This window comes from Amyelois transitella, chromosome 18 (genome assembly GCF_032362555.1).
Source record: "Amyelois transitella isolate CPQ chromosome 18, ilAmyTran1.1, whole genome shotgun sequence".
Lineage (NCBI taxonomy): Eukaryota > Metazoa > Arthropoda > Insecta > Lepidoptera > Pyralidae > Amyelois > Amyelois transitella.
The window spans coordinates 6,305,143-6,317,089 of NC_083521.1; the positions used below are offsets into that span (position 1 = coordinate 6,305,143).

The following is an 11,947-nucleotide window of genomic DNA, read 5'->3' on the forward strand; positions in this document are numbered from 1 at the left end:
AATCGCTTTATTTGACATTTGCGACGAGCAAGAAACAATTCCTGCTGTCAAAAGTGGCCGTTGTGGTATGAAAACTCTATACAAAAAAAATGGTGAACGGTTTACTGAGCAGACCTGCCGCAGGCCTGCTTATAATTGATGTCATGGTACGAAAAAGCAGTGCAGTTCAATTTAGGTCCTGCTATAAGACGTCGTAGTAAGCCTCCTGGCTTTAGTCCGGGTTGCATCCATAACGATGCACTTCTGTATTAGGTGGTTTTTACACGAAGCGTCTCCCATTTGACCTTAGCAAACATTGCAATAAACCTAGCTCGTTTTTGGATCAATCATGATTTATACACATGCAATTGCCCAAATGTGCAAGTTTCTTCACGATGTTTTCCCTCTCCGTGAGAGCATTAGTTATGGTCAAATTAGAAAATAGACGTGGGAAGTTTCAAGGGTTTCTGAATTAGACTAGGGGTAAACATTTTTGAGAGTAGTAGCACTGACGTACTTATCTCAGAAAAATAAAAATACAGCTGATCGAACGATAGATACAGAACAGAAGACACTAGTAGTAAACTCAGAAGTTTTGTTCGTGTCAGAAAATGGTGGTTTTGTTCTAAATATGGCGAATGCAGCAAATCCTCTACCATATCTTAACAAACGGGAATATGGTCTACTTCTTGATTTCAAGTCTCATTTATTTAATAAACGACTGAATGCTGCAAAAAATTTATATCGTCGTGACTTAGTTTGCCATTTCGGGTGTGTGAATGCTATTGAATTTTCCAGCAATGGAGAACTGCTCGTATCAGGTAAATATATTTATGATTTAGTTGTTTTATTTCCACCACATCCAAGTTCTTATCAGAATTTTATTCTTAGCAGAATTTTATCGCTTTATAATTTTACTTCAACATGGTTACTTGAATCCTAAAGAAATTTTTGGTGCTTAGTGAACTTTGTTGTTGTTTATAATAACTGTTATCAATAAACTTATCAATATTTACATTTTAACCAAGACATTCATTTATATTCATTAACGATTTTGCTAAAGTAAACTTTTAACAAAATTATCTCTTAGACTTCCCTAAATCTATACTAATATTATAAAGCTGAAGAGCTTGTTTGTTTGTAAGAACGCACTTATCTCAGGAACTAATGGTTCGAATTGAAAAATCCTTTTTGTGTTGAATAGACCATTTATCGAGGAACACCTTAGGCTATATGCACGCTGAAACTATAAGGAGCAAAGAAATAATGGAAATTGTGAAAAATTAGGGGAAAACTATTTATCCTTGAGGACTTCAATGATGCCCAAAATAACTATTCCATGAGGATAAAGTCATGGGCACAGCTACTTCTTGATATGTTCCTTGATAAAAAACAATTATGTTTAAGTAGAAAGATGTAGTCTCTGCCTACCCTTCTGGGTTTTATGTAAAAAAATCTTTTCTTTTCAACATAAATTTAAACAATATATGTATTTCTTTTGTCTCTTGTCTCAGGACACAAATATTTACAGGATAAAAAACTATTTTCCTCAGGTGGAGATGATCGAAGGGTCATGCTATGGCAGTTTGGGCAGGCAATGCTCAACTGCAGCAAGCCAGAGCCAATGAAGGCTTTGCACCAGTCCAACATTTTTTGTCTCGGCATCACTAGTGATAGCCAGAAGATATACTCTGGAGGAAACGATGATATTGTAAGTATTATGATCAACTTAATTATTTAATTTATTAGTATTAGTACTATCAGCTTGATAGAACGTCACTACTAGATCTGAGATCAATGACGCTTTCTTTCGTCAATGGATGTATCATTGTGTAAGCCATTGCAATGAGGACAAAATATTATTATTATTGAGCTGTGATGTTGAAAGAAGTTTAATTAATATAAATAATTAAATTAATTAAACTTCTTTTATTAAATTTAATTAATAGTAATAATTAAACTTTATTTGAGCTATTTGATAATACATATTTTAATATAGTTACAAACAAAAGTCTACTCCTATTAAATTTTACTAAAAGATCAATGAATTTTCAAAAATCCAGGTGATAGTACATGACCTGGAAAGTAAATCGCCTGTGGAAGTACTGCAGCATCACCGGGCAGTGTGCAGTTTGAGTATCAACCCGCAGAATGAGCAGGTGGTGGCCACGGCTGGCAACGATGGTCGTCTGCTGCTCTTTGACACCAGACAGTCTGTTCATGGTGGGTTCTGATAAAATTATTTAATTCACATAAATAAGGTACTTTTAAGAAGGGACATCTATTTAGCTATCAAGCAATACAAACATATTAATCTTGCATGTAAATGCTGTCTGATCTATTGACGTATCAAGTCAAATTGCTGTCTAGAATTTTTTAAAAATTCCATGTAGGTTTCTTATGTGGCTTATAGGTACACTAACGAGTGGACATTTCAGGTGATGATATATCCTATATCTTCTCAGTTTCCTAAGCACTGATCGGTACACTGAGCTCTGATCAGCGCTCATCCTACTGGCCACGTTTTTTATTTTATTTTGAGTATTAAATGGATTACTATAAGTTTGGAAATACGCCTTTCTCACGCGAAAAATTGATTTCCCGTATCAGATGCGTGTGTCAATCGGGTCGCGGGTTCGGTAGCTCAAAGGATACAGGAGCACATTGCGCGCATAGATACATACAATATCATGTCTTTATTTCTTATAGATGTCGAAGAGACTGAGAGGTTACTTAAGCTGCATGGCCTTGAGACTTATAATAATTGGGATTCAAGACCATGCATGCAAGACCATCTCATTGAGTATGGAAAAAGAGAATTTATTTAATCAAAATTAAAATTTCATAGAGTCCCTGGTGATATCACGAAGCAGGAAGGCATTCCACGGCGTCATGTTTCACCCGCATCAAGTCGGCATACTTGTGTCTGCGAATGCCAGAGATGGGGTCGCACTTTGGGACCTCCGTTCGCCCAAGCAGTAAGTTTTTTTAATTTATCTCTCCTACATTTTATGCATGATTATTTGTAAATTAATTGAATGCCTAACATATTTTCTATTACCGTCCTTACCGTACAGTAAACAGTTGAAGTGGGATGGCAATGTAAAATGGCTGTTTGACAGGTAGGTACTTTCATTTGGTCATGGTTTGATCTGCTTAATTTTCTTATTAATTAATAATTAGGTACCTATTCTAATAAAATTATTAATTAAGTACCTTCTCATGAACGCATTAAACTTACATATAAATTATGGATACCTAGGTATACTCGTAAAAGAAACTGGCTAAAGATGCAACTGTCCTTACCGTACAGTAAACAGTTGAAGTGGGATGGCAATGTAAAATGGCTGTTTGACAGGTAGGTACTTTCATTTGGTCATGGTTTGATCTGCTTAATTTTCTTATTAATTAATAATTAGGTACCTATTCTAATAAAATTATTAATTAAGTACCTTCTCATGAACGCATTAAACTTACATATAAATTATGGATACCTAGGTATACTCGTATAAGAAACTGGCTAAAGATGCAACTGGGAATATATTAAGATACCTTTCTCCCTGATCTTCAGGAGAAACAGTAATAATTATTACTTTATATGTGGTTGTATGGTATCCATTATACTACTAGTATGCAAATCTGTGCAGAATCATCACAGTTTTGAAAGTATATTAGACTGCAGAGAAACTTGTCTACACTTTCGTTTATGTGGAACAGAGTGTCATTTATGTGGGCCATTGTACGTAATTTTCCCAACAGCCCAGCCCTCCGCTACGTGGGCAACAAGGGGTCTGTCCAGAACAGCATGAGCGTCCGTTTCAACGCGGCCGGCACGCACATCCTCGCTCTAAGGAGACGATTGGCGCCCGTGCTCTACGCTATACAGTCTCCGGAACCTGTGGCCGAGTTCTACCATCAGGTAAGATTTGGTTCGAAAATTATTAGCGTCTCGGCACGTAGCTCAGTCGGTTGTGTCGTCTCCGCAGCGTAGCCAGTGTTTAACCATAATCTTGGAGTAGGTAAGTAAACATAATGGTATTAGTACGTGGAGCAACTCCTGTCTATCTATCTTCGCCATTATGGTTACAAATTCGGATGTGTTTCTTCAACGTAAAACCATTTGGATTAGTAAGAATGAAAATCAAATATTGTTATAGTGTTAGCAGATAATCAACCAATACATGTTAGATATGATGTATCAGTTAATTGATCGATTTTCTAACACTGGTTACACCCTGACTGTGGTTTCAGGACTACTACAACTCGTGTACGATGAAGAGTTGCTGTTTCGCTGGTGAGGGCGACCAGTTCGTGTTGTCGGGCTCCGACGACTTCAACCTGTACATGTGGAAGATACCTGACGGCGGCGGTGGGGGTTATGGTGAGATTCTAACTCAACAAACAGATACTTTTTACTTTTGAAATTTATTACTTACACAAACATACTTTTGTTATGTCTGTATGCAGAGCAAACTGTCTTGAAAAGTTGCGGCGCCAAAGTTCAGGCGAAGTTGCGAATAATGGAATTGAGATTTACCTACATAGTGGCAGGTTGTTAACCCATGCTTATATTTGTAAGGCTTTCCCTTGATTGACCGCAGAGAAAGCAAAACATTAGGGAACACCCTATGGATTTTCTTTGGTACATAATAAATAAATCATTTATTTCTGGTAACAAATTTCTGAGTTACATTTTATCATTTAAAATGTTAACATCCTAAATTATTTTTTAATACAGACATAGAGCCGCACATCGTGTTATACGGCCACCGGTCTATCGTCAATCAAGTTCGGTACAACCCCCACTATTCCATTATCGCGTCATCTGGAGTTGAGAAAATTATTAAGGTACGGTACTGAATCATGCATATTGTTTTTATTCTTCTATAAATATATGTAACTTGATTAAAATGACATCAGCCCCCGCAGCATGGCAAGCGCGACGCCGTTTTTATCACACGAAAAATTATCGCTTTTAAGCTTTCTATTATGACGTGACGTGTTTTTCGCGCGATAAAAACGGCGTCACGCCTGCCAATTTGCGGGGGCAGGACATACTCGTACTTATAACTATGATATATCAAGTCAACATCTCGACGTTTAAGGTTAAGGTCAACTGGACTTTTACGTAGGTACTTATTGAAACCAGACAAAGTAGATTAAAAAAGTTCTGAATCGCTACAGTGGAGTGCAAATAGATCTTCCGCTTATGGGATTAATTTTCAAGGTTTGGTCGACGATGGAGTTCCCAGAAATGCGAGGCGCGTTGCTGGAGGAGGCGCAGGGCTGCGACAACCCGCGCGGCATCTACAGCCATGAGGAGTACGTGTCTCTAGTGCACCACAGCGGGCAGGTGAGTCATTGTTGATAATACCAAGTAATGTTATAAACGCTAAAGTGAGTTTTTTTTGTTTGTTTGTTACCCCTTCATCACTTATATATAATTAAGAATCAGGAGAAGGACATAAGGGTACCTTTCATTCCGGTAATAAATAATTATAATTCCCGTGGTATTTGCGAAAAATCCGTGTTCTTCGCTTTTTGTAATTAGGTGGCGTTAAATTCGTCGCTTTTTGTAGATGGCGCTGAATTCACTCGGGAGTTAAATTTTATTAAGCAATGAAACATGGAATATATTTTGTGCAATATAAGGTAATAAAATTAGTAAAGTTTTTACCAAACCTTAGTAACTTTTACTTTAGTAGTCTTTGGTAAAGAGAATTGAAACAACGACTCATTTATTTATTTATTTTTAATTACACAATACCGTTATGTTCCCAGTACATATCACACAACTACGCTGAACAGTCGACATCGGAAGATCCGCGTATGATGGCGTTTTTCGACTCGCTAGTGCAGCGCGAGCTGGAGTGCCTCGCCGAGGAGACGGACTCGCTGGACGGCTCCAGCTCCGCGACCGCGCCCCGCAACGGCTCGGAGTCGTCCGACAGCGATCAGATCGTCGCCGACTTTCTGCAGCTACCGCCTAAGCGAGGTATAGTTGTATCCATTCATTCATTTGTACATGCATATAATCACGTTTGTATCCCTTGTGGACAAACAGTCTTGAAGACTGAAATGCCACATTCAGCTGTACGAATTAATGATGGAATTGAGATTTTAATAGTGACAGATTGTTAGCTCATCACCTGCAAGAATATTTGTGCTATATTTCTGGTCAAGCTTTACATGTGTAAAGTATGTTTTGACATATTTGACATTGTTTTTTGTTTTTCAGCAAACCCTAATCTGAGCCGCAACCAAAGGTGTTCAAATAGATTGGCGAGATTAGTCGCCGCGAGGTTTCCTAAAAACTTGCGTTCACAGAAGCGTGGTTCACTAAGGTAAGTGAAATTTAAGTTTATTTAGGAAATATCATTTATACCGTGCCATATGTCCTTTTCCGTATTCTAAACTAAATGTATGCTCTAAAACTATTGTAATTTAAATGGAGATTGATGCAGTGGTTTTTGTGAATATGTTACTGAAATCTTCGCATTTATTAAATTAGCATGTATTTCTGTAGAGAAAAGTAACAAATATGTTTAGAGGCTTCTTCTACACTTCCGCTTTGGAAGCGGTAGTAACTACTATTAAATTTTAATGTCATTCCACAATATCTAAGCTTTATTACTACAAAGTGTAATGATAATCTTTTATCTAATCAGTAGTGTTTGCGTGAAATAGTAACAAACACACCTCCTTACAAGCTATACAAAATTAGAATGATGTTTGACATCATTAAGTGATACGTTGTATTCTATTTTGTAAATTTTACATAGAGTCCAATAGTTCATGTGGAATTTGCGAAAAACCTGTTTTCTTTTGTAGGTGGCGCTAAATTCGTCGCATTTTGTAAATGGTGTTAAATTCACGCGAGCGTAGCTGCGAATAAAAGCTAGTGTACAATAGGTGGACTTAATGTCATAAAGTCGTAGTCATCAGTCACCTCGAGACGAAATTGAGATTTTATTTTTTTATTTATATTACACAATATAAAAACTACGAGTATATACAAAATAGAAATAGGTAGGTATGTACATGCCACAAATAAATAACCATAGACTTCGAAAAAAAAGGCAGACGGAGTTTTACTATACGGTAAAATTAAGCACCAATAGTATGCCCACTGTATACATACACGCCTAACGTACACACTCTCACCAATAGTGTGACAGTCGGCCGCCTTACAGATTATCTCACGAAATGGCAAGTTTTCTCTCACTCACACCTGCGTACAACGCCGCTATTACGATGCTTCACTCTTTAAGTCACACTCAATTGGTTCGAATTGACGGGCTCTGTGACGCAGCGGTAGTATGCTTGTCTGTGACATCGGAGGTCCCGGGTTCGAATCCCGGCCAGGGCATGATGAGAAACGAACTTTCTCTGATTGGTCTGGGTCTTGGATGTTTATATAAGTATTTATTATAAAAAAAAAAATAGTATCGTTGAGTTAGTATCTCGTAACACAAGTTTCGAACTTACTTCCGAGGCTAACTCAATCTGTGTAATTTGTCCCTATGTATATATGTATATCGTTGTGTTAGTATCTCATAACACAAGTCTGGAACTTACTTCGAGGCTAACTCAATCAGTGTAATTTGTCCCGTACATATTTATTTATTCATTTTTTTCTACGTCTACGTCTATGTCTGAAACTGTTTCAGGCGGAGTAAACAGTCCCGCGCTTGCTCGCTCAACAAAAGCAAATGCGGTGCGGCGGGCAAGGGCAAGCAGTGCGGCGGGCGCCGCAGCCGCGCGCCGCGCCGCCCGCCGCGCGCGCCCTCCGCGCCCTCCAGCGAGCGCACCGACTCCGACGAGCCCGCGCAGCGCCTCTACAGGGACGCCGGGAGGGTGAGTCTTGTGCTCACAGCTTTAGTAGTTTTTTTTTTTTTTTTTTTTAATTTTGAATAAAGCGACTAAAGGAACGCCGGGAGGGTGAGTCTTGTGCTTCCTGCTTTAGTTTTTTTTTTTTTTATTTTGAATAATGCGACTAAAGGAACGCCTGGAGGGTGAGTCTTGTGCTCCCCCTGCTTTAGTGTTTTTTTTTTTAAATTTTGAATAAAGCGACTAACGTCTGACCTTTACAACCTTTTTTAAACCTAATTCGTTCTGGATCATAGTTACGCATTCGGTTGTCTGGTAGGTTTCCTCATGCTATTTTCTTTCTCTCATCATAAGAGTATCGGTTAGCAACGAAACTGAAGTCTTCGTCTTACGTCTGGCGTTAGTGCCGGTTACTTCACCGCTCTGGAGAGAAATTAGGGGTATGCCTTTGATCATGGATCCTGGATTGGGTGAGTTGGGTTTTTACATGAAGCGATTCCCAACTGACCTAGGCAGCATCGGTTAGTTTTTAATAATATATAAATAAGAATGTACCTTAAAAGAAGAAGGCAAGCTGTAAGTCGGAAGATAAAACCGCGGGAATGTAGAACGTTTTTTTAAACAATTGCTGAACATAAAATAGTCACTAAGTATTATATCATCTATATGTAGCTATATAGTGTATAATGCTGCAGTGTAGTTTGTTCCGCCGCTTCTTCTACACATGCGCTTTGGAAGCGGTAGTAGTTATAATTAGATTTAAGTTATGTGACGTCAATAAGTGATACCTTGTATCCAATTTTGAAAATAAATCTATTCTATTCTATTCTATATTTACTTAGAAATTGGGTATATCCACCTCTCTGAAACAGAAACCTGCAATGTGATTGCGAGATGAATAACTCTTTTCTGAGTATTGTACATTAGTTTGAGTGTTAACCAATGCCGCCTGTGCCGTGTGGTTCCGGGCACCAATACAAAATAGAATAGGACCACTGCATCTCTTACCCATGTCGTAAAAGGCGACTAAGGGATAGGCTTACAAACTTGGGATTATTTTTTTAGGCGATGGGCTGGCCTGTCAGTATTTGAATCTCAATTCTATCATTAAGTCAAATAGCTGAACGTGGCCGATCAGTCTTTTTTAAAGACTGTTGGCTCTGTCTACCCCCACAAGGGATATAGACGTGACCACATGTATGTATGTACATACTCTTACGGTGAAGGAAAACATCGTAAGGAAACCTGCATATACCAGCAACAGGATGTGTAAAACCATCATCCATACGGGTTAGATTCCCTTGCAAAGGTCGCGGAGGTCAGATGTGAGTAGCTTCGTGTAAAATCCTGACTCTGGCTGAGTATCAGAGATCCAAAACCCCGGGCTCCTCTCCAGCAAGTCGAGGATTTAACCGGCACTAACGCCGGGAGATAAAAGAAGAATGTGGTTGCGAGATGCAAATTACTTAACGGGCTTCATTTTGCGCAAGTTTTTGCGTTTATTTAATTAGCGGGACCATGTAAGATTAAGATCACTCATCATTGACTGGAATCTTACCATTTTTTATAATTCTTAATGTTTTTTTTACAGATATCATTACGTAGACGTATGAATTTATCGAGATCAGCGAAGAGAAAAAGCAAAGTCACTAGTTATAGAAAAATTATGAACTTAAGAAGTAATGGTAATGGATTTTTAACTTTATTTTTACCTTTTTTTTTCATTTGAATTGAAGTAATAAATCTTAAATATTATTTCAGTGGCAGCGGCACAAGACAGCAGTGATAACAATAACTTTTCTAATTTTAATAATTATGATGAAAATTTAGCTCTTCCAAGCACAAGCACAGGTAAGTTGACGTAGAAATAAAAGTAAACCTCATATGTTGATTTGAAAATTGAAATGTTATGTATATTCCTTTGGAAGTATAGACTTTGATTTTCTTTTGATAAGTAATTTTAAAACTACTCTTGTTCCAGGTTACAGGGGTCAAAGTTCATCGGCGTTATTTCGGATAGCGGAGGTGGATTCAGACGACGATCAATCGGTTGGCAGTCGACCCATATCGCCTCGTAATCAAAACGGCAACCACAGCATCCCGCCAAACCTCATAAGCATCATCCCCACTCCTATCAACGGATCTAGGGACTCCCTAGGAGACTCACTTCGAGTCGAACCACCAGAGTCTGAAAGCAACAACTCATCCCCCCCACCCCCCGAGACACGTCTGAGAATGAACCTGAGAAGGGTACGAAGAAACGGAAGACCCAGTCTCCACCGATCAGACGACTCGAGTGAATCGCCCCCTCCCAAAGAAAGTGCAGATCGCGCCAATACTTTGTTAGCCGAGAGGCTATCACCAGATGTGGGATACAACCGAACTGTGGCTCGACTCATGAATGAAACAAACGAGAGTGAGTTGGAGAGCAGTTGCAGCACAGAGAGCAGCGTGTGGGCTGCTGGCAGCCTGCTGGGCACGCCCGACAGTGGCGTCGGCACCGTCGCGGGAAGCTCCACAAGACAGCCGCCCGCGGAAGAAGTCTCAGATGACCCCGAATACCAAGCAGTTAAGTTCAGACAAAGAATAAAAAAAGCACGTCGTAGTTACAGAAAACATATGGATTCTGATTCGAACTGATCTTGAGTGAAATTTATCAATGTGTTCCATATTTTGGACGAAAAAGTGGCGACGTTCCGACGACTGTATATTCTACTGTTATAACATTATAAGATTTTGAAATCTATGTAATCAATAGGTGATTGTATGAGTTAGCTTATATGGTTCAATAATGCTTTCTTCCTAACCAAGTAGTTGAGAATGCAGTTGGCTAAGAAAATATTTTTCTAACATTCTTCTTATATTTGTCTTACACATCCTTACATTGTAAGGACTAAGAATATGACGTCACGCTACGAAAATAATATTTATGAATGAAAACTTTCATATATAACTTAAAAGATAGAAGTTCTTGTTAAAATACAAAAGAAAAATAGACAAACATAGGTTAGGAAAACTTAGCCGATTGCACTTACGCAAAGATGAAGGAGAGATGTTTTTAAAAAGCTTTTGAATCTCATTTGTGTTTAGAGCGCTTCTTTAGTTTCCCAATTCAATTGAAAAAAAAAATATTTATTCCATGCCCTAGCGGGTTTTTGGGATTTATTAAAGCGTGCTAGATATATGTAGGTACAGGGAGAATCCTTGTAACCGGTTAAGTACTTCCACCAAATATGAGTCCCATATTATAGGTACTCATCAAGGATTTGTAAAATTTAAAATTAAAAAAAAATGAAATTCTCGAGCGACAGAGGTAGAATGAGTTTGTTACATGATAAACATGTATATTCCACTAATCTGTCCATTTGAGAGGGATGTAAAGAAAGGAGAGGGGATACAAAGTTAAAAAAATGTTTGGTGTTTTCAAAATATACATATAATTTTTTTCTTAGAATTACAAGTATAAAATCTGCCCATTTTTTATTTACGTGCTTTTTCTAGTTTGAGAGCTATTTCATATTTCACGACGCGAAGGTGCAATGCTGCTCTCAATTGATATAAATAATTGTATCTAAAACAAGACGAAAATTATAAATGTTCTTCATTTATTATCAGAATTTGCGTATCCCCTTCAGATGTCAGTTTGCATAATAAAGATGAACCATATATAGGTACCTTTATTAATCTGACGCGCTTGAGTATTTCATAATAGCGAAAATCTATCCGCTCCCTGCACCGCTCCAAAGGTATATATTTTATGGCATTCTTTTCTATTTATTATAGCTTCGCAACCATATAGGTCTCTATGAAGCTCGAGTAATTCCTGATTTAGCATCGAAGGCTCCCCTTACTATATAAAACATATTTTGTATTTGGATTAAGAGATTGGACGAAATGATTTCGCTTTTTTATAGTTTATTATCATGAAAATATGTGATTATTATATTATCAAGTACTTTAGCTATAAGGTCGTCTTCAATGTTCCCTGAAAAGCACAAATACATGCTGCTTTAATAAAACATGACGAATAATGTATCTTGTTTTTATTTCAAAGCTCAGCTACACACAAAAAAGGCCTGCTACCGTAGCATGGCACTCGCGACTCGTTTTTATCGGGCGAAAAACTACCTTTTAATTT

At 38.0% G+C, this 11,947-nt stretch overlaps 1 protein-coding gene across 1 annotated transcript; it reads left to right on the forward strand.

The window, feature by feature from the left end:
- Window positions 1-489: 489 nt before the first annotated feature.
- On the forward strand, window positions 490-11,840 carry LOC106143398 (DDB1- and CUL4-associated factor 5). Its single transcript, XM_060949366.1, has 14 exons — window positions 490-800; window positions 1,533-1,690; window positions 2,043-2,202; window positions 2,828-2,957; window positions 3,739-3,898; window positions 4,231-4,360; window positions 4,718-4,827; window positions 5,207-5,332; window positions 5,761-5,974; window positions 6,218-6,323; window positions 7,650-7,836; window positions 9,401-9,494; window positions 9,571-9,660; window positions 9,791-11,840. Exons 1-14 carry the CDS (start codon window positions 611-613, stop codon window positions 10,447-10,449), a joined length of 2,514 nt encoding a protein of 837 aa, XP_060805349.1. The 5' UTR covers window positions 490-610; the 3' UTR covers window positions 10,450-11,840.
- Window positions 11,841-11,947: the final 107 nt, after the last annotated feature.